The sequence below is a fragment of the Mus pahari genome, chromosome 8 (genome assembly GCF_900095145.1).
Source record: "Mus pahari chromosome 8, PAHARI_EIJ_v1.1, whole genome shotgun sequence".
NCBI classification, from domain to species: domain Eukaryota; kingdom Metazoa; phylum Chordata; class Mammalia; order Rodentia; family Muridae; genus Mus; species Mus pahari.
The window spans coordinates 17633561-17656667 of record NC_034597.1 but is presented as its reverse complement, the minus strand read 5'-3'; the positions used below and the strand labels follow the sequence as shown (position 1 = coordinate 17656667).

The following is a 23107-nucleotide window of genomic DNA, read 5'->3' as shown; positions in this document are numbered from 1 at the left end:
CATGCACTGCCTTTGTCATGGTTCTTTAGTCTCCTTTAGTCTCATGTCATTAACAGTTCTGAACAACATGGGGCAGTTAAAATGTCTCTCAGGTTTGCTACCACGCCTGCTTGTGATTGCAGTCTTAGGAGGGAGAGGAATGTCATGCTAATGAGTGTGATGGCAACTTTGGTTAGGAATGGAGGTGGGGCAGTAGTCTGCATGGGATTCCCAAAGATGGTTAAAAGTACATGTGGGTATGCCAAGAAGAGAAAGGGCAGTGTGCATTTCTCAAAGATATGACCCTTATGTAGTGGTAGGAGTAACATCTGTCAGTCATGCATGCAAGGGCACAGGCTCTGGAGGGCAAATGTGGTCAGGCAGACGTAGCTCAGTTTAGGAATTTTCTACATGAGTGTGGATGCTGCTGATAGTAGAAATTAGTAGACAAAAACAAAACAAATATGGGAATGACCAAAGGAACCAACTGTCAATAGGGAAACTGACTGATCAGGAGAGGCAAGGGGGTGAAAATTCAGCTCTAAGGGGTTACTGCCAAAGCTAAATTTGCAGTTAGGCTGCCACCTGTGGCTGTCCCACATGTCAGCATTGGTATGAGAGATGACTTGGTTTACAGACTAAGCCTACCACTGACTGTCAAACTTCTGCAAAAGGGGAATTGATGGTGGTGAAAAGAGGATGTACCCCTCAGCTGATGTGATAGTGTGTGTTGTAGGGAAATGAAGCACAGAGAATGTTCTGATGGGCCCTTTCCTAAGTGGTTTGGAATTTTCAACCAGGTATATAATATACTAAAAGGGTCTGAGTCTCTATTTGGAACATACTTTGGTAAAACCAAATTTAAATCAGGACATATGTAGTTTTTCTATAGGCTAATGCCTGTGAATTTAGTTGGTTCATGCAATTTGAATCTGTGGAATTGAGCCTTGGGCTGAGAAGCTGGGCTCTGACCCTCTTTTCTGACACAAATGTCATAGTTTGGGCTTCTGTGCACATGTAAGATGATAGTATTTCTGAGGTCCATACTGTACATAATTTTGTTTTTTTTTTTAGTAACACAGTCATAGAAAGCTCTAAAGATATGCAAGTAGTGTTAAGAGTAAGACTTTTTTTTTTAAAGGTCTCAGACTCCTAGCTCCTCCTGCCTCAGCCTTCCAAATGCTAGAAAGGCATAATCCCTCAATAATATTTATTTCGGTTTGACTTTTTAACTAAATAAAATGGGCTTAGGTGTGTGATACATGCTTTTAATCCTAGTTGGAAGGTTGAGACAATACTGCAAGTTCATTTGAGGGCAGCCTAACCTAGATAAGACTCAGCCACAAAAGAAAAGATAAGGAAAATGAATCCGGCTGGGAAGGCTTTCCCTTGTCTAAACATGTCCCTTAATACTCAGCACCAGACTCTTCCAAGCTTGTGAAGCAGGTGGATTAAAAACACCATCAGAGTAGCCACAATAAATTAAACTAATGAAGTACTTTCCCACCAAACCTTGTGGAAAACAATGTTTAATCAGCCTTAGCATAAAAATGTTTCTCATTAGTCTTTGATAAAAATTGTCTCTTTATTGTTTAGAAGGACGATCTGCACACTAACAATGTGATCAGTTTGAATCTAGTCATTTGTGTTTATTGCACCAAACTTAATTTGCCAAAATTTTTAGTCAGTAGTAATACTATCCTAGAGTTCATGTTTAAATGATTTGATGCACATCATCTTTTTTCTTTTTGTAATTAAATTTGTTGGTCCTTTTTATGGTTCAGGGAACTAATTTACACATAGTGCTCCTTTGTATGAGCCCAGTTCATTATGGCATCTGTTATGTTTTCTCCTTTGACATGTGTTTACTTGGCATAATAAGCCCACTTCCTTGTTGTTTCATTGGAGAGTGCAGTGCTGTGTTAGTTTTGTTTCACCGCATGGCCTGTCACGGGAAGTGTTATACTGGATGGGAATTGTTTGTGTGTAGGGTTTCAAGGTAGGCTCCTCATTTATGAGGAACCCCTAAAGCAAGGCAGCCTTCCTCTAGCTCCTTCTATGCTTGTAAGGATAAACACAGAAGGAGGGGATAAGTTGACAGAATTTAGTCAGAAAGGATTGAACTTGTCCTAAGATAGTGGCATTAGGATTGGTTACTTTAAAAGAGATTTTTTTTTAATTATTTAAAAAAATACAAACATGGTAAAAGTTGAAGAAAACCAGAAACACCTATATATGCCCACTTCCTAGATTCAGTGTTCTACCATATTTCCTGTATTTAAATGTATGTAGACTATTTCTTCTAATTTTTCTACCTTTACATAATTTCTGACCTATAGAAAAGTTGTAGCATTAGGATTAAGAATCCTGTATATTCTTCATTCAGATTCTCCAGGTGTGAGCACTGCACCCATATTCCTTACTTTATCAGTTTTTTATCCTTATTTTTCCTCTCCTTCCTCCTGTCTCTCACCTTTTACCTGTGGATCTTTCAGAATCGCAGTCATGATAACCTTTATTCCTAAATACTTTGCCCCACATATCCAGTTCCTCCTACATGATTCTTACACCATTATCAGAATTAGGACATTAACCCTGATATGTTACTGTGCTTGAGTCTGCCAATTTTATTCTCATTTTCTAGTTGTCTCAGTAATGTCCTGGGTCATGCACTGCCTTTGTCATGGTTCTTTAGTCTCCTTTAGTCTCATGTCATTAACAGTTCTGAACAACATGGGGCAGTTAAAATGTCTCTCAGGTTGGATGTGTGCCTAATGCCTCCTCATGACTAGGTTCAAACTGTGTATACTTTACAGAAATACCACGTCAGAAGGTGCTTCATACTGCATTGCTCTGTTGTTGGTGACATTAACTTTGACTAATTAAGGTGTTGGCCTCCTTGGTTTCTCCTTGCCTAGTAACTTTTTGTAAGCTACTGAATTTTCTATTTTTGTGGAGAATTGTCCATGACTACATACATATTCCATTAAACCTCAGACTTGCTCCTATTTATGTTTTAGCATATGCTGATTATTTTTACTCAATTAGTTATTGGTACAATAGAGGTCAAGAATAATTTCATAACTGTATCATTTCTTACATATTTGTTGTCTTGACTCTTATTGAATTAATAATTCAGTGCATATATGTATCTGCTGTGTGTATGATATTGGGTACAAATTAGGTACAGTAGAACATCCAGTCTAGTTTTTATTGTGTTTTTATAATTAACAGTAGTTTTTGAATTTTTAAAAATTAAACTATAACTGCATTGTTTCTATTATAGTAAGAATCTTTAAAAAAAAAAGAATCTTTTTTTTTCTTTTTGTTACAAAATTTCACCCTATAGCCCAGGCTATTCTAGAACTCACTGTGTAAGTAAAAGGATGCAAAATACAGTATAAAAATATGACTTTCTAGATGATGTTAGTTAGTGCTCAGTAGCCAAAAGTATTTTTAAAGATTTGTTTGACTGTGTGTGTATGTGTATGCGCGCACCCCAATAGTAAAGTGAGTATAATATAATAATAATATATAACTGTAGTAAAAATGAATATAATTTGAAAATTGATGGAAAAAAATGTGCCTGTCTCACTGAATTTCAAGTTTACAGGAGCTGTACATTACTATGTATGTTATTGTCTATATTTTATAGTAGTACTAGTATCTGTGTTAACTCTTGTTGTTCAAGGTAAAAATAACTAATGTGCTTACCCTAATTTGCTTCTAAGTTAACTCAGTTGTGCTATGTTACAAACTATGTATGTCTAAACATGAAAAAGAGTGCCAGACTTTAGTTACAGAGATTATAGTTCAGTACTAACACTTGCTTTTAAAACAAACATGTTTTTGTCAGATGACTTACAGGGTACCCAGTCAGAAACTGAGGCCAAACAAGACATTCAGCATCTTCGCAAAGAATTGGTGGAAGCCCAGGAGCTAGCTAGAACAAATAAACAAAAATGCTTTGAACTTCAAGGTGAGATGAAGATCCCTGCAGCTCCCTGGGGTCCTGTGGAGGCAGTGGTGTGATGTGACAGTACAGAGCTCAGAGCCCAGAGGCCTGTGTATAGATGTTAGATGCTCCATCAACCAGTGTAACACAAGCCTTGTTGGGGGAGGGAACCCTGAAAATTGAGTTATTCCTAGAGTTAGTGCTCACTTTTGAGGGGTGGTTATTTAACAGGAAAGTTTCAGACAAGGTTGAGGATATGGAATCTTCTAAGCCAAGCAGAGGAAAGAAGAGTGTAAGTTTGAGGCCAGCCTGGGTAGTTAGATGCCCTCAAAAGAAAAACAAACAATCTTTTTTATCTTGTCTACTTGGGGACCAGGCTTATGCTTCCATAGCATTCCAGTATCGGCCTTTAGGCAGTTAAAATCTTGGAGAGTCCCAAGATCCAGCCCATGGATTCTTATGACCTCCCTAGGTTTTCTAAGATGCCCTTTCTGAGCAGAACAATTCAAATGCCGAGGTGAAGCTGTGAATTCCTAACTACTTCCTTTCCTGGTTCTTAAAAACATTACTATGTGGATGAGCTTATCTTAAGGTCCCTATAGCTCAGTGGAAGGCCAGCCTATCTGACTTTTGTCCCCCAAACTGCAGAAATTAAAAAATAGGCATTTGTTTCTTTTGAATCTATTATACGATACAGGCTAATGTTTAATTACAATGAAAAAATATTTTAGCAATCAGCCATTATTTTGTATTTACTGTGTGCTTGACAGTAAACACAAGAATTTTGTGTTTGGGGTTTTTTTGTTTTTTTTTTGTATTTTGGGTTGTTGTTGTTGTAGTTTTGTGTATGATTTTTAAGATTTGTTTTTTGTGGTTGGAGATAGATGTTTTGTTGCTTTTATTTGTTTGTTTGCTTATTTATTTATTTATTTATTTATTTATTTATTTATTTATAGGTAGGGTCTTACTACATAGTCTTTGCTAGCAAGGGACTCGCCACATAGACGACTTGCTTGAACTCACAGAGATCTGTCTGCCTCTGTGACCTCAGTGCTTGGGTTAGATTAAGTATGCAGTATGATGTCCGATCCTTAATATGCTAAATTTAATGGTATTAGGTATTTTACCTAGGCCTTTGTGTAAGCACTCTACCATGGAGGTATATCCCAACCCTCTAACACAGCCTAGGCTGGTCTTGAACTTGTGAGCTTCCTTGTCTTAGCCTTCCCAGTATTTGGGATTGTAAGTGTGTACTATCACATTGCTCAAAATGATAACTAGCAATTATTTGGCTATTTCTTGTGTAAGAAAGGCTTACTGATGATTTCAGTCTGTAGAAACTCTGGCACTGGTTTTTATAGATTTGTTACTTACTATTGTTTTGTGTTCTAAAATCTTAATGGCTAATACTGATAAAACTAACCTTGTGTCTTTCCATAAACTTTAAAAGACAAATTTTAGAAATTTCTAGCTGCACAATTATGAATCTTTCATTAACTCACAAAATTAGGTACACTGTATTTTTGCTTTTTAGCTCTTTTGGAAGAAGAACGAAAAGCCTATCGAAATCAAGTTGAGGAATCAGCTAAACAAATACAGGTTCTTCAAGTCCAGCTGCAGAAATTACACATGGATATGGAGACTCTCCAGGAGGAAAAGGACACTGAAATCTCCAGCACGAGAGAGAAATTGCTTAGTGCTCAAGATGAGATTTTGCTCCTTCATCAAGCAGCAGCAAAGGCTGTGTCTGAGCGGGACACTGACTTTGTTTCTTTGCAAGAGGAGCTTAAGAAGGTGAGAACGGAGCTTGAGGGCTGGAGGAAAGCAGCATCTGAGTANGAGAATGAAATCCGAAGTCTGCAGAGCACTTTCCAGCTTAGATGTCAGCAGTGTGAAGACCAGCAAAGAGAGGAGGCAACAAGGTTGCAAGGTAAGTGAGTTCTTAAGCTTAAAGCTCCTACCTCTTGCTTTTCAGGGAGGTGTGGGGATGTGGGTGTGGTGTGTGGGGGGGTTGCTTTTAGTCTCATTGCACTGTCCCAGCCTACACCTGCTAGCTCTTAACTCATGGCAGCAGTAATTTTTCTCTTTGATAGAAGGTAACTACATAAACCAGGGCTGTAGGTACATTCTGCAGGTCTACAGGTCCTATAATAAGTTGCAGTTTTACAGACATGTAAAAATTCTGTATAATGCTATTGAAGAATATGCATCATAATAATGATATGTGCCCATAATCCCAGTACCTAGGAGGTAGAGACCAGATGATTATGAATTTAAGGCATGCTTGGATTATATCCTGAGAGCCTGTGCCAAAAACAAGCAAACATTAGCATTGTCTTAAAACAGCAAAGCAGCCAGGCATAGTGGGACACCCTTAAAGCCAGTACTCAGGAGATAGAGGCTGTTCTCTGAAATGGTACTCTGTCTCCTTTGAATAAGGTAGATTTTGATTTCTATATTACAAATATGTTTTATGACTATTTCAGGTGAGCTAGAGAAGTTGAGAAAGGAGTGGGATGTACTGGAAACTGAATGCCATTCTCTAAAAAAGGAGAACGTGTTGTTGTCTTCAGAACTGCAGCGGCAAGAGAAAGAATTGCACAAGTATGTGAGCATTTCCCTTTTAACTTCGAAATATTTATCTTTAATTTTTATGTAAATTAGAATTTGATACTTAAATATCATTTTGGAGCAAAATGTTCAGCCAAACTAGTTATATGACAAAATAAACATAGTAGATAAGTATTATGTCATTTCATACCTTTTATCGCCCTACCCTGTAAGCCTGCGCCTTTTGGAATGACCTAGAACTCAGATACAGTTGGATGCCCTGATGTACCACCCCCCACTGCTGAAAACAAAGAGCAGAGACCTTCTCTCTGAAAGGACCTTGCTAACAGTGTGCTGCACATATAAAATTGTTGTTCTCTCACCACAAGAGGCATAACTTTAGCCTCTAAATCACATAGGAAGAGGCTGGGAATACAACAAGCTATGGAGGACTTGAGGCTGTGGGTTCCATTCCTAGTGACAGAGGCATGATAGAGAGATTTTGAGAGATTGAAATTGAACCTGTGGCTTGCTTCATCCTGTCTGGTCAGAGTAGAAAGCTCCAGGTTCAGTAAGACCTTGTCTCTAAAGGAAGACATCTGACATTCATTTTGGCTTTCCCTTATTCAGGAATATATGCACACACCTGTACATGTACAAATATATATATAATACATAGTTGATACACAGGCCACACACATAGACACACAGAGGAACTAATCTATATGGTCGGTGGCACACCCTTGTAACCCTACACTAGAGAGAAGGGCGGGGAGCGTGCAGGAGGTTCTTCTTTAGCTCTATAGTCTGGGTAGCCTTATCTCAACCCCTCATCCTTCCTAAATTCAGTAAGAAAAGACCTGAAAAGTAAGATCTACTGATTTATTCTCTAAAGCCACTCATTATAATACCATGAAATCTCACAAAGCACTTTAATTTTCTCTCTTTTTAAAAGATTTTATGTATTTTTATTTTATATGTATGCGTATTTTGCTTGCGTACAGTAAGAATGCCATCCATATGTAGCCCCTGTATATGTGGTGGGCATTGGATTCTGTAGAACTCCAGAACCCCTAGAACTAGAGTTACAGATAGCTATAAGGTGTTGGGAACCAAACCTGGGTCCTCTGGAACACCAGCCAATGCTCTTAGCCACTGAGCCACTTCTCTAGCCCCTGATTGTTCTCTCCTAATGCCATAACTTTGCTCCATGTATTTTATGTATATTACATTTTTGAATATGTGGTGATAATTAATGAATAAAACAAATGTTTCCTTGTAACATGAAACAGTAAAAGCAATGCCTAAAATAGGAAGAGGCTAAAATAAAGACCCACAATACATATACATATGCACACATGTGTACATATTGATTACTTGGGTGCAGCACATATAAACAGATTGATTTTGTTAGTACTTTGAAATAGGGTCTCATGTAACCCAATCTGGCCTTGAACTTGCTGTGTAGCCAAGGCTGGCCCTGAACTCCTACAGCTTCAGCCTTTCAAGTACTGTGAGTATAGGCATTATCTACTCCACCTACATTCTGAACTCCCTGATCTCTCAGTTTTGAGATGTGAATAATTAAAATCTAGCAGATTGTTCTCTTTAAATTATGTCAATTTTGCTTAAATATTCAAAATTGCATTTATAGATTCCATGTGAGTAGAAGCATGTGACTTAAAATGTTAGGTTTCAGTTGGTTATTTGTTGCTTGCCTGAAGAACAGCTATGCAGGATGCTAAGACAGGGAGAATCCCTTGTAAGATACCTATCTCACAAAATCATCAGTGCCAGAAAGTTATACTGTATCAATACCCATCATTAAATTCATCTGTCTAAATTCACACATATTAATTCTGTTTCTTGTATATTTCTGCCTGAGCACTCTAAATTTACTTGCCATGAATCTCTTTTACACAGGGTATAAAGACCCTTCCGTGCCTACGTGTATTGGCCTGATACTATCATACTCCTCCCTAAGAGTCTGCCTATTGTGTAATCAGAGTCAGATAGTCAGATAGATGCCCTGTAGTTCTTTATAGTATTGAATCTGATTGAGTTCCATTCTTAAAGACATAACACTGTCACTTTGAAAATCTTATATTTAAAAAAATGTTTTATATGTACACCACTTGCATACATTGCCTGCAGAAGGCAGAAGACAGCATATTCCTTAGAACTGGAGTTACAAGTGCTTGTGGATCCAAAGAATCAAGCACATGTCCTCTGGAAGAGCAGCTACTATTCTTAACTACTGAGCCATCTCTCTAACTCTGAAACTCTTAAATTCTTTTAACTGCTTGTGGGAGCTCTTTTTTCTCTAAGCCACATAAGTCTTTTTTTTTTTTTTAACTGTTATCAAAGACTTGAACAAGGAACTATTATTTTTTTATACTTCATATTGAACCCAGTTTCTTGGTCATGTTAGCCACATGCTCTACCATTGAGGTATGTCCCCAGTCTCTGAAAAGGGTTCATTCGTATCAAGTTGTTTTCCTCATGTGTAAATATTTTAAACGATTTATTATGTATATGAGTTCACTGTAATCTCTCTTCAGACACACCAGAACAGGGCATCAGATCCCATTACAGATGGTTGTGAGCCACCATATTGTTCCTGGGAATTGAACTAAGGGCCTCTGGAAGAACAGTTAGTGCTCTTGACTGCTGAACCATCTCTCTAGCCCAATATGTAAATTAATTTTAAAAGCAAATTATAAAATAATAATGTAATTAAAGCTGGAGAATAGCTTCAGATACCGTATTAATCGGGGTTTCTATTGCTGAAATAAAACACCATGACCAAAGCAACTTGGAGAGAAAACAGTTTATTATATGGAACAACTATCAGGTCACAGACCATCATTGAAGGAAGCCAGGGCCGGAACTTGGAGGCAGGAACTGAAGCAGAGACCATGGAAGAGTGTTGCTTATTGGCTTGCTTCTCATGGCTTACTCAGCCTGCTTTCTTATACGACCCCACCTGCTGAAGGGGGTCACACCATTCACAATAGATTGGAGGCTTGCACATCGGTCAATCAAGAAAACACCTCACAAGCTTGCTCACAAGCTAGTCAGTAAGGGGCATCTTCTCAAGCGAGCTTCCCTCTTCCCAGATGATGCTAGAGTGTGCTGAGCTGACATAAAACTAGCCAGCACAGAGGTGAGTGTCTGACAGACGGCAGTACTCAGAAACCCATGGTGCCCGTACACATCTAAAATCAGGAAATGTTTATTCGGAGAGTTAAATGACTTGCTCCATATCGCACAATTCATTTGTGGTAAGGCCAGGGTCCACCTCCCAGTCTAGTCCTTGTCCTGTGCTTTCCCCCATGTGATGGCGCTTCTCAGTTGAGCAGGTTTATCTTTCTCTGAAGTTAGCAGCGATTCCTACGCTTGAGGTTTCTGACCACTATTCTCTTTTCAAATACTTAATCTTGTAACATAGCTGAAATACGCATTTCTATGTTTTTATGGTACAATTTAGTAAAGATAATTTGATCTATTAAAGTACAATGAGAACCCAGCATGGGGGTGCATATCTTTAATGTCAGCATTTGCAGGCAGATCTCTGTGAGTGCAAGACCAGCCTGGTCTACAAAGGGAGTTCCAGGCCAGCCAAAGCTACGAAGTATGACTCTATCTCAAATCAGGAAAAGAATAAAAGCAAAGATAACTCCCAACATATAATTAATCATTTCCTTCTATTTATGTTATTTATAAAGTTTCTACTTTTCTATTTAAAAGGATACAGCTTTAAACTTAAAGGGATTTTTTTTTTTAATCCTTTTCCTTATTAAAAGTGTCTTCCTTTTGTCTGCCTTTTTTTCCTGCTGTGAAACCCATTGGTGAAATGCTGAGGGCGCCAGGCTTTGCCTGTGTCCAGTGTCTGCTGTGATGACTGTCTGGGTTTATGTTGCAGTTCTCAGAAGCAGAGTTTTGAACTCACGAGTGACCTCAGCATCCTTCAGATGACTAGGAAAGAGCTGGAGAAACAAGTGGGATCCTTGAAAGAACAACATCTTCGGGATGCAGCTGACTTAAAAACTCTCCTCAGTAAGGCTGAAAACCAAGCAAAGGATGTACAGAAAGAGGTAAAGCGAAAAGACATTCTGAGTCCAGTTATGGTTGGACTTAAAGCCAAAGGCAAATCAGACATCCATGCTACTTAGAAATAAAGAGAAGCAGAAACCATATTACCCGTCAGTTGGCACTTGGAACACTCCAGCCTGGTCATTTCTAGGTGTGCGTCATGGTCCATATTGAGATAATTTATCAAGTGTTTGTTTTCAGACATACGTAAGAGTTAGTTTTAATTTTTCTCTAACAATTGACTGATATGAGAGGTTTTTTTTTTTTTTTTTTTTTAGCAGAAGCCTGTTCTGTTGTTTAACTATCACAGAGAATGTCATATTTAATGAACTGTTCTTTCAGAGGGCAAACGGGGGCAACACTAGTGCTGGAGCTGTACGCTCCTGGGAGCGTGACTAGAAAGTCACTCACCCTGACCTTGTGGCTCATGCTTGTCATCCCAGAAACTGAAAGGCCGAGGCAGGAGGATTGCAATGAATTCAAGGCTAGGCTGGTTTATATAATGGACCCTAGCTCAAAACACCAAAGTAAAACGTATATACAGATAGGCATGGTAATACACAACCACAGTCTTGACACTTAGGAGGTAGAGCAGGAAAATTAGGAGTTCAAGGCCAGCCTCAGCAACATAGTGAGTTTTGAGGTCAGCTACATGAGATCCTGTGTCAGAAAACAAACAAGTTACTTGAAATTCACCTATATATAGGCCAAATGCCTGTTCTGTAAAACTGCATTTTCCCCCTCTGCTTTCTTTTCGTCTTCACAAATACACACACTTATATTTTCATATGATTTTGCTTAAACCTTGATTTCATTAGCTTTTTAAATAATTGTGTTAAGGAGGGTGTGAGATCAACTTATGGAAGGACCTACTGACGGTCTTTCTGGGCAGGATAGGGCTGTTTCTTTACAGCTGACAGCAGGCCAGTACATGTTCGCTCCAGCTGGCCTTCCTTCACTGATTCCTGCCCAGCTCAGGACTCAGGGTAATAAAGCCCGTCTGTCCATAAGGAAGCATAAGCTGCAGACATGAGCAAGATTCCTCCTGAGTTAGAGGGATGTAGAAGATGGCTCTTTTGTCTTTAGGAATGAATTTTCTGAAAGTTGTTTTTAGAAAATTTGATTAATGCAAGTTTCTCTTTGCACTTTGCCTGGAGTGTTCTGAATTTGGAAATGATTATTGTTCTTCTGTCTGTGCTTGTTTCTAAAGGAAAAACAAACTGCAACAATTTTTCTCTATGTGTAGATATGTTGATGTTGAAATGTTCTGCTTTACCTCGCTAAGGGTGTATATTTTAGGAAAATCTTCATTTGATTAAAACACAAATTTTGTGCCAAAGTAAATATCCTAATATTTAATACTGTAAGCACTTTGTGTCCTTCCAGACCATGTGCCATAATTCTTTCAATATTTGGGAAGAATTTGTGGTTGGAAGATGGTTCTGTCCTATGTTACTATGAATACATTAGGCATTTTGTTGCATTATTTGTTTGTCTGCTTCCAGTCACTGAATAATCAGTGCCAACTGCTTTGACTGTTTCCACCAATGGCAGAGGCATGTTGTCACAGCATCTAAACTGTTGCTGGTCTTTGGATTGCATTAAATGCAGCATATTTAAAAGTATGTCTGAATTTGTCAGTATGTTTCTTTCCTATTTTCTTGTTCACTGTTTTCCTTGTGAAATAATCTATGATCATCATATTCCTTTGTAATGTGAAATTGCTCTGTTTGTCTTCTGTCAACATATCGGATACTAGTCTGTAAGTAAAATAGTTTTAATAAGGTTTTATCTCTGTGTAATCCACTGCAAATACAGTATTGCTTTTTAGTAATGCATATTTACTTCTTGTCGACATTTCCCTTTGCTCTTTTTTCTTTCATGGAATCATGCTTAATGTGCTTTTAAAAAAACATCCTGATTGTGTGTCTTTAGTGCTGGAAAAGGTTAAACAATTGCAAGCTGAACAACCCCAGATAAGATTATTTTTATGGAGGAGAGCTACACGTGTTGATAGTATTATGTAATATTTCTGTCTTAAGAGTACTGGTTACTTCCAAGTTAAAAAGCAAGAGGGAGCAGAAGTGAAGTCCAGGCAAGGTGTACAGCTAAGGCTGTAGAGGATGACCTTTGTTCTGCTGTTTAAAGGTTTATCTATGGCAATTTTTATATAAATAACTCCAAGGAAAATTATCAGAAATAGTTTTTTAATCTTCAATAGTAAGAGAAAAGAATTGTATATTATCTTTTATATTAGATTTTATAAAGCATTTATTTATTTTAATCTATTGAGACTATCTATGATCTAAGAGTTCAACCAGTTCCTGGCATACACTGGCAATCTCTACACTGGGGAAGCTAAGAGAGAGAGGTCTTGAGTTGGTACCAACCTAAGTTGCATACGTCCTGTCTCAAACTTACCAAGCAGAGAGTATGTAAAACATTGGACGTCTGAGTCGGCCTCCCTCTCTTCCCCAAGCACTCCTGTGCTGGAGCTGTGCAGCAGTATCCCCTGATGTGCTGCTTTCTTGTGGTTCTGCTTCATGGTCCTTGAAGTGGGGAGATGATTAAGGGTTCTGATGAAGAAGGTGAACTCGATGTCAAAATGGTGGAAGGAGAGGGAAAGTTTGGTCAACAAAGCAATTTTGACTCGTCCTTCACTAATACCGTTAGGTCACTGAGAACTGATTGTGTTCTAAGGTGTGAAAACTAGACTATTATCACTGGACTTTTTCTTGGCAGCCTCCTAGTAACCTTCTGCCTTCTGGGAGAAATTCATAGACCATCACATCAAGTGAAAAAAACAAAAACAAAACGCTGTCACAAAACTGTGGCTTTTAGTCTGTAGTTCTTTCTAGAATACTGTCCAGGGCTGTGCTGGGGATGTTCTTAGGTAACAAAACGTTCCTCTCATATTTTTCCTCGCCTTCCTGGTAACCTCTGTGCTGACCCTGACCTCTTCCCTATCCCTTTCTCTTCTCATGTTTTATTCATTTTCATTTTTCTTTATATTTGTCTTTATTGAGTATTGATAAGGTCCTCTCCACGGTGTTTTTATTTCCAGAGCATTGTTATAAAGGCATCCTTTGTTAAGTTTAGGATATAGTTAGAGAAAAACTAAGCATTTTCCATTCTCTTAAGCCATGTTAGAGACGAGGAGGAGCCTTTCTGACAGAACTACACTCATGGGATATTTGTTTCTATTCAGTCCTTGTCTTCCTGTCTTCCTTCTGAAACACAGATGGGACAATGGGGCAGCCGAAGTAGAGACAGAGACGCCCTGCAGCAGAGCAGTGTCCCTTTGGAAGCCTAGACCTTAGTAAGCAGCAATATCTAGAAATGGAACCAGTCTAGAATTCCAGCTTCCTGGAAACATTAAAGATCAAACCACACCCTGTGTATCACATTGGTTTGTTCAAGGGATAGTTTGTATAAAAGTCATGCATTACACATATACATATATATATATATTTTTTTCATACTATGTCTATATAGTGTGTGTGTGCGCGCGCACACACACACACACACACACACACACACACACACAATTTTCAAGAGTAGAAAATGGCTTGTTCCTTTATGGAATCTTTCCTGTTAGAAACATATTTAAAAGCCAAGTTTTTAAAATCTGTTGCTAATAGGTTCTAAGTGTCAAACCCCCCAGTTTTTGTGGTAAGTCAGATTATTTGTTTAGATAGCTCACTGGTAATATCCACCAGTGCTGAGGAATGGAAGACCTATACAAGTTAATGCCCTTTTCTTTAAGAGTAAGCAACTTGGCTAACAAAGCTTACTTTTAATTACCAGGAAATACACTTAGACCTAACACTGCCATTTAGTTAGGCCATAGGATTTGTCTCTGTCTGGTTTACTTTTGCTCAAAGGAAAATGTTTTCAATTTTCCCCCTTCACACTTGATGGAATACATGACCTTTTATATTATAAACAGACGACGACACAGTATGTTCTATTCTTTGATTTTAACACTGAGGCAAATTACATAAGTCAGTATTAAAGATGTCTTACTGTGAGAGCCAGGGACTCTCTTCCTTCTCCGTACAGAAAGACTTGGTGTTGAAAGTTATTAACAGGGCCCGTACCTGTCTAGAACCATAACTGCATACCCGTTTTACGTCAAGTCTGCACACTCTTTTTTTCTTTGCCTTTAGTATGAAAAGACACAGACTGTTCTCTCAGAACTGAAGTTGAAGTTTGAAATGACTGAGCAGGAAAAGCAATCAATCACAGATGAGCTCAAACAGTGTAAAGAGAACCTGAAGCTGCTGCGAGAGAAAGGAAATAATGTAAGTGTTTACCCACTCGGCTTAGGTTCCTTTGTGAGGAATGTCAGAGGCTTGAGAATGTCTTTCAGAAGACTTTATTATGCTGTGCGAAACTAACAGCATACTGAAGCTTTCATTATGAACATCTATGACAGAACCATTGTGCTGTGGGCTTGCTTTCTTTCTTTCTTTCTTTCTTTTCTTTCTCTCTCTCTCTCTCTCCCTCCCTCCCTCCCTCCCTCCCTTCCTTCCTTCCTTCCTTCCTTCCTTTTCTTTCTTTCCTTCTTTCTTAGTAAGAATTTGCCCCTTTGACCACCCATAGAAAAAACACCTGCGTGGTGGAAAACAGCTGTCAGTTAAACAGCTTAGAAGAACGATCTGGTTTGTTCAGATGAATCTGAGGTTCTGTCACGAAGTCATCATTGGGCTTGTTTCTTTCCTGTTGAGAAATGAAGCCTGTGCCACGGGGGATTGGGGGGTCATTTAGGAGACATGGGACGTGCTGGTCCTTAGCATTAGGTTGTTCTGGAAAGCAAAGCTTTAGTACAGTTTTTTTTTTTTTTTTATGCTAGTAATGTACAATCCCAAAAGCTTTCTGTTTATTTGACATCTGTCAGTATTTAGTAAATTGACACAGAGCTTTCTAATGTATGTTTGAGAGAGAGAAAGCAGGATGGGGGTTTCGGGCACAAAGATGAGAAAAACATTTGGCTGTAAATTTAGTTTGCAAACACTTGATTCTCATGTGTTAGAAAGGTCTTTAAGACAACGTTGTACTAAATAAATGTCGTGTTGTTTGTTTTGGTGACCATTGCCTTTGTGGGCCCTAACTGATGGATGTTCAGTGTGGTTGGTTGTGCTCTGAGACTTGCTCCAAACTCTGTCACAGCTTGGACACTGCAGTGGACGTGAGCCACATGCTTCTGTAGTTTCCACACAATGCTCACGAGTTGTGTCAGCTATCTTTCGCTTACTAAAGTTACAGGGTTTAGATAACAAAGAGTTGCAGCTTAGGGAGGCCCTTTAGAAATGGGAAGGTTTGGCTTTATGCCAAACAAACATGGATTGCATTTTTTTAGTGCATACATTGTAGAAATCTTGTAAATCATAATAGTTTGATATCTTTTCTTTTGTGCTAATTCATATCTGATTATAGAATTTCAGTCCACTTCCTGCTAAATTAACATATAAAGACATCTTGCATGATCAGAATGACCCTCCCCACACTGTTACTATTTATAGGTGTATCAAATAATTCACCTTGAGGGCAAACTCCCTTTTTTGCCACATAGGCTTATGTTTCCATATAATCCCCTTCCCTTTAAAGAAAAACAGGTACATTTAGAATAAAGGAAAGTTGTGAGCTTCAGCTGCCTGTTTATTATACACTGTGCTATGTCTTTTGCTTTATCTTGTTCACATTGTAATAAAAAGATGTATTCTTAAGCTTTAAAGCAATACTAACTCAAAAGTAAGAGAATTTCAGTTAGAAGGAAAATGTTTTTTGATGGAAGAACAGAATATGCCCTATCCATTGCCATGAAAACATATTTATCAACTAATGAACTTCAGATATTACACAAAACGTAATATATTACGAAAGCAGCGTGTCACTTGATAAACGCCTATTGCTCTGTCTGGACTTGTTTCATTTCATTAGACTTTTTGGGAGCAAGCACACTGATTATTGCCTCCAACTGTTCCTTTTAAAGTAGTTGTTTCTTAGTATACATATCATAGCCCATAATTCTGAAACGTGTTAGATGTCTTTAAAATGTTTGAATTGGTGCAAAACCCAAATGGTATACTTCTGTTACCTCAGTCTTCCTTTCCTTCTCCAACCACCCCCGGGGTCTAAATCATCTTACCTGATTTTTTTTCATAGCATAAAATGATTTTAATATCCCTTCCCTTCTTTAGCCCTCCATATTACAACCTGTCCCAGCCGTTTTCATCGGCCTATTCCTGGCTTTCCTGTTTTGGTGTTTCGGTCCATTGTGGTAGAGAAAGGTACAAGCACTACTGTTAAGTCCTTGTCTGTTTGTCCCTGTCACCTGTTTGTGCCATATTTGTAATAGACTGCATGGCAAAACTACACAGACATTTTGTTCCCTGAAGCAAACCCTTCATTTAGTATGCTGTGTGTTTGTGTCACACTAATGAACAATCAGCTAATCACATAACATTGTGTCTTGTTTCTTTTGTAGTAATGCTAACCATGAATTAACCCTAAGCTAACCTGTTGTTATTAATATACTTCCTTTAACTGAGTTTTTATCTCTAGCAAACTGGAGAAAGCAATGAATTTCCGCAGTATCACCAGCCACGTCCCAGTTATGTGTTCAGGCAGAATTGATTGAGAAATGAAGAGTTTGCATCTTTGAAGTTTACAGCTAGCTATGTTTCCTCCCTCCTTTCCTCCTCCTCTCCTCCCCTCCTCCCCTCCTCCCCTCCCTCCCTTCCTTCCTTTCCATGATATAGAGTTGGGTGGGTTTTTTTTCTTTAATCCTTTGTCTACTTTCTGTGAAGATGAAAGAAAATGAGATTAATGTAATGAACCATTGGCTCACAATATCAACACCAATGAGAATTTACTTGGAAGAATATAAGCTCTATAACAAATCTTTCTGAGCTCTGATTTGCAAATCAGTATTTTTCAAGAATACTTTCAGGATACTAGTAAGAATTAAAGTAGCAACCAAAGTAAATAGGTTTTATAAACCCTCTGCAAGCTGACTGGAAAGGCCGTCTGCACTTGGCGTGATCATCAGAGGAATCTGCAGGCAGGGTTCTAGTGCCTCTTGAACCGTGTCTGATTTGCATCTCCTTTGCTTTTGAGTTACAGGATCAAGCCTGAACCATTTTCTTTCTATCCCCATCTTGGAACTCAGATTTTCATAAAAACAGACTTTCCAGCAGACGTGTACTATAGGCATCAGATTTACTGAAATCTGTGGGTAGCCGAGGAAAGGCAGCAGGCAGCCCAGAAACACATTTAGAAGTAACTACTAAGTTTCAACTCTAAGGAAGTTGAAAGCTGTCCCAGACTTTCCTGGGACAGGACGGCCCTGCTAGTGTGTCCCTCCTTAGTTTCTTTCCTTTTTACACTTACCTTTACAATGCAAACACAAGAGTTTTCCTACAATCTTTTAAGTATGTGGGGCTCAGTTCACCAAAGGGTAAATATATATGAAAAAAGAGGGGAGAATGTGATACTGACTCTTGGTTTCTTTCCACACAGAAACCCTGGCCCTGGATGCCCATGTTGGCGGCCCTGGTTGCGGTGACAGCTATGGTGCTGTATGTACCAGGTCTGGCCAGAGCTTCTCCATGACAGTGTGTCTTGAGTCTGTACACCGTCCTCCCTCTAGAAGCCGGCAGCCCACTCATGCTGGGGACAAGCAGAACCATTCTCTTTCTTTTTACCTCTTAAAACAGCAAAGTGCAAGNATACAGCTGGAGGGTCATTGCTTTAACTTATATAAAATATATCTGTCTATAGAGAGGATATAAAGTTGTGAATTTATTCGGTTTTACATGTAATTTTTAAATTAGTATNTTGAGATTCTGAATATTATGGTGGCCTAAAGTAGGCTTCTTAGTGCACCAAATTATTTATACCATAAATTTATAGATATTTTACTCTGAATTCTAATGGCCACACAATTCATTTTTCTGATTCGATAACTACTCAAACCGAACAACCAATACATACATGGGAATAGAGGCCCTGTGTGCTCAGTGCCTATCAGTTTGAATATATATACACACACATATATATATTTTTTTTTACATATTTACACCATTTTTACTTGTTATAAAACCACTGAGCTATTGGGAACAAGACTTAGACAATTATTTGTGTGGATTTTTTTTTAAAGGAAAAATACATTTGAAAAATATTCTCTTATAATGATTATTTGGGGAATACATACATGTTTGTTCAGCCTTAATGTGACTTGAAGATGTGAAGGACATCAGCTTTGAAAACTTTCCATGAGAGTTTGTATTTTCTTGAGCAAACTGAAATATTACTGGGAGCAAAACATAAGTGCATAATTTCAATGCAATCAACCAAACTGTTGAGTGAATTGGAATGTAACTTACTAAACCTCATGTATTTAAGAAATGTTTTCTTTAAAAGCCAAGTTACCTTCTCATATACAACAGTTTAGAAAGCATGATTTTTTTTTCTGTCATCTGTTCCTCCAAGCATGTTTAGTTGAAGGAAGAATTCTATCTGTTTAGATAAGCTTTTATTGACTTAATTTGGTTATNATGTGGAGCTAATTCACATTCAAAGTGAACTGATGCTCTCTGCTAGCAGATTTCTTGGTTGGGCATAAAATGGTTGTTCTCTTTTTGTTGTTAATTGGAGCAGCCTGTCAGTTAGTAGCACTGTTCCCAAGATTGGTACTGTNCCATGCACAGTGACACACCTCAGCACTGCTTGCCATTAGACATTTAAACACAGAGGTTAAAGTTTAGCTGTGGTTTTGTGCAGCACCATAGTGATGTCAATATCCTAAAGTATCACATAGTTAAATTTTCTTCAGTCAGTGAAGACTAGAAGGCAATGCCAGGGAACTGGCTTGAATGTTGTATGAGAATACCCAGATCTAGCCAGATATTGAAAAAGGAGTTTAGAATATAATTTGCCTGTGATGTTTGGCAGTCATTGTTTTTACTTTAAAAGTTGTATTTAAAGCTATTTGGAATTGTTGCCGGGAGAATCACTATATTCATGGAGGAATTAGCCACAAATGACTTGTAGAAAATACTGTCGTATAGTTCATTTTACCATTCTCTGTTGCAGGAAGCCACCCCACCACAGAATGCTGATATGCCAGTGGTACCCAGTACCTCTTGTATATAGTTATTGCAAATACTGTTATGAAATGCATAACTTCAAAATTACCTTTTTTAAAGTAAATAATTGTTTGAAATCTATTTTGTAAAGATAAAACGTACAATAGAATTTCTGGAGTACAGATTAAACTATTTGCACTAACACACGTGATGTGCATGATTTAATAAAATAACTTTAATCTCCCTTTGCATGTTTGCGTTGTACATCATTGAAGTTCTTAGTGCTGGCTCTGCCTTCAGTCATCCTTAGCCTTGCTTGAAGTGACTTGGCATTAAATGTGTTAGATGTTCTCTGGAGTTTAAAAGCAACCTTCTAAGGTCTACTTACCTCATCATTACTGCTTTCTCCTTTAGTATTATCATTGTGAAAATGGGATTCCTTGTCAGACTCACGGCAGCAAGTGGAAGGCCTGGTGTCAATATTTACTTTATCCAAGCCAAGTAAATGGGGTTTTGTAGTTATTTGTGGTTTTGAATAAGCCTGTGCATAAGCAGTGCCTCCGGCTGTCTAGTTTCCTTGCAGGTTAAATAGAGTAGGACTGGTACATTTTAAGCACGGCAGTTACGGTCTGTATGTGCACTTAAGGTTACCCTAGGCTACAAAGTAAGACAATGCCTAAAATATGAAAACAAAAGATCATGGTGTTGAACCATCAGACTGGTTCTTATCTCAAGGCTTTACCATCTTTGTTTTCAGGAGCAGATCACTTAATTTTCTGAGTTTCATTTCATCCTCTGGAAACTGAGAAGAATAATGTCTGCATTTTTGTTGGTAGTGTGAAAATGAAAGCGCTAACGTGTAAAAGTATGGTTTAAGTGATCTGTTTGTGAACATTTATTGCAAATAGGAAGGTTTTAGGTGAAAAAGAACATCTAATTGTAAATGATTCGATAAACACCCTGAGACTGCACTGCTCCTTTACCCTGGTCTCCGAGGAGTGCGGCCTTGGCTTAGTAATAAGCTAATTGCTGTTTTGGAATTCGTTGTTTCTAATTCCACTTTGAATCACATTCTCTGTGAACTCGGGGATTTTTTTGACCAAAAAATAGTATACTTTTCTCTCTTAGGTTAATCATCAGACTTGCCTCAGCTTCCCTTCCCTATGACTATGAGCTTTGGCTTCCTCCAGCCATTGTGGTTTGTCTGCTACAAAAAATGAAAGAGATCTGCATAAGATAAACTGAGGTAAAACTGCAGGCTTCCTCCAAAAATGTACTTCTAGACATTTTGTGTGTGTGTGAACATGGTTATTTGTACAAAGTTTCAGATACCTGGACAGTTAGTCTGGAACTTCTTTAGGTAAATGATCAAAATGTCCAGGAGTAGTCCACTGGCTGAAACAGTTCTTATTGCCACACCAGAGATTATCCTCTGTGTGTGAGAGGTGTGTAGGAAAGAAATGCATGCTGTGGTAGGAAAACCAACCACCAGACAAACAGGTAAAACCATGTCTCCAGTGCCCAACTGTCCTGGTGCCACAAAGGGGGACAATGGAGACCTACAGTGGGATTTCTCCCTAAACTGTAACAGTAGCTGTGTGTGTGTGTGTGTGTATGTTTGTGTGTGTGTGTGTGTGTGAGAGAGAGAGAGAGAGAGAGAGAGAGAGAGAGAGAGAGAGAGAGAGGAAGAGGAGAGCTCAAACTCTCTTATCCTTTGTGACTTCTGATTTTTTTTTTTCCTGTTTATCCCAGGGTAGCCTAAAACTCACTCAGTAGCCCAGGCTACCTTTGGAATTGCAATTTCCCTCTCTCTGCCTCCCATGTTCTGGGATTACAAGCACAGCTTCTGTGAAATTTTAGAACTGCATTAAATTAGAAACAAAGTGATTTTAAGTTGAGTCCTAGAATTTCATAAGCAGCTTGGCAAAGTGCCTGTCTTTAAAGAGACTAATGTTTATTTGTATTTATGAGTTCTGGTTGTCACTCATTAATCAGCGTCCTAACTTTAAACACTATACATGTGCACATAGGGCTATAATTCTAAGAGGAGCCTTATATAATAGTAACCTAGTTCCCCCTTTGCTTAGCAGGCAAGAGTTAAGGACTTGGAGTCAGAATAGTTAGAGCTGAAAACCAAGTTAGAGCCCTTCCTATACTATTCCAGTTATCTTCAGGTTTCCATGGTTTTTCCATTATTTCTTTTTTTAAACAAATGCTCAATGCTGGCTATGAGGCACTGAAGGGATTCTAGCTAACCTGGGCCTGGCACAGCCTGTGCCTGGCAAACATGGCCTTGCCCCTTTCCTTTATTCTCTCTGCCTTGCTAAAAACCATTATATTTCTAAAGCTAAGCCCCAAAATCTGTTCCCTTATTTGGCCACTTCTTCCTCCTGAGGCTGGCTGCCAAGGTGGTCCAGCTATCAGAAGTATTAAAATCCAGCAATCAGAACCCACTTTGGTCCATCTAATTAACATGCCCAATCAAAATATAGCACCATGTCCTAGCCCATTCTAATACAGACCTCCCATTTTTTTTTCTTCTTAAAAATTACACCTGCTTGGGTCTTTTAGAGGACAGTCTTAATAGATCCCTTTTTGAGAGTGCTCCATAGCCACAGTAATAGTGTCAGGCTTGGGACCTCCCCTTGAGCTGGATCCTACTTTGGGCCTGTTGCTGGACCTTCTTTTCCTCAGGCTCCTCTCCATTTCCATCCCTGTAATTCTTTCAGACAGGAACAATTATGGGTCAGAGATGTGACTGTGGGATGGCAACCCCCTCCCTCACTTGATGTCCTGTCTCCTTGCTGGAGGTGGGCTCTATAAATTCCCTCTCCCCACTGTCAGGCATTTTGTCTAAGGTCCTAGGTCTCTGGTGCATTCTGGGGGGTCCCCCCAACTTCCTATTTCCTGCCTGTTTACATTCTTTCTGCTGGCCCTCAGGGCTTCAGTCCTTTTCCCTCACCCAATACCAGATCAGGTTCCCCTCTCCCCATCCCCCCTCCACTTCCCCTCCACCCTGACCACTTCCCCTCCACCCTGAACACTTCCCCTCCACCCTGAACACTTCCCCTCCACCCTGACCACTTCCCCTTCACCCTGACCACTTCCCCTCCGCCCTGACCACTTCCCCTCCGCCCTGACCACTTCCCCTCCGCCCTGAACACTTCCCCTCCGCCCTGAACACTTCCCCTCCGCCCTGAACACTTCCCCTCCGCCCTGAACACTTCCCCTCCGCCCTGAACACTTCCCCTCCGCTCTGACCACTTCCCCTCCGCCCTGACCCCTTCCCCTCCACCCTGACCACTCCTCCCCACTTGTGATTGCTTTCTTCTCTCTCCCACCTGGGGACTTCAGCTTGTTGAGCTTTTTGAGTTCTGTTGACTGTATCTTGGGTATTTTCTCTCCCTCTCCCTCTCCCTCTCCCTCTCCCTCTCCC

At 39.2% G+C, this 23107-nt stretch overlaps 1 protein-coding gene across 17 annotated transcripts in view; it reads left to right on the top strand.

The window, feature by feature from the left end:
• Window positions 1-19917, top strand: part of Slmap (sarcolemma associated protein) — a 122993-nt gene extending 103076 nt beyond the window's left edge. For 10 of the 17 annotated variants that reach the window (XM_029541291.1, XM_021203108.1, XM_021203107.1 and 7 more), the window contains 6 exons: window positions 3836-3958; window positions 5469-5864; window positions 6421-6538; window positions 10410-10581; window positions 14749-14883; window positions 18104-19917. In XM_029541291.1, coding sequence (XP_029397151.1) covers window positions 3836-3958; window positions 5469-5864; window positions 6421-6538; window positions 10410-10581; window positions 14749-14883; window positions 18104-18196 — 1037 coding nt within the window. In that variant the 3' untranslated portion in view covers window positions 18197-19917. Of the gene's footprint in view, window positions 1-3835; window positions 3959-5468; window positions 5865-6420; window positions 6539-10409; window positions 10582-14748; window positions 14884-16782; window positions 16873-18103 lie in introns of all 17 variants that reach the window. The other 7 variants (XM_029541292.1, XM_029541290.1, XM_029541284.1 and 4 more) reach the window with 3 other exon arrangements.
• Window positions 19918-23107: the final 3190 nt, after the last annotated feature.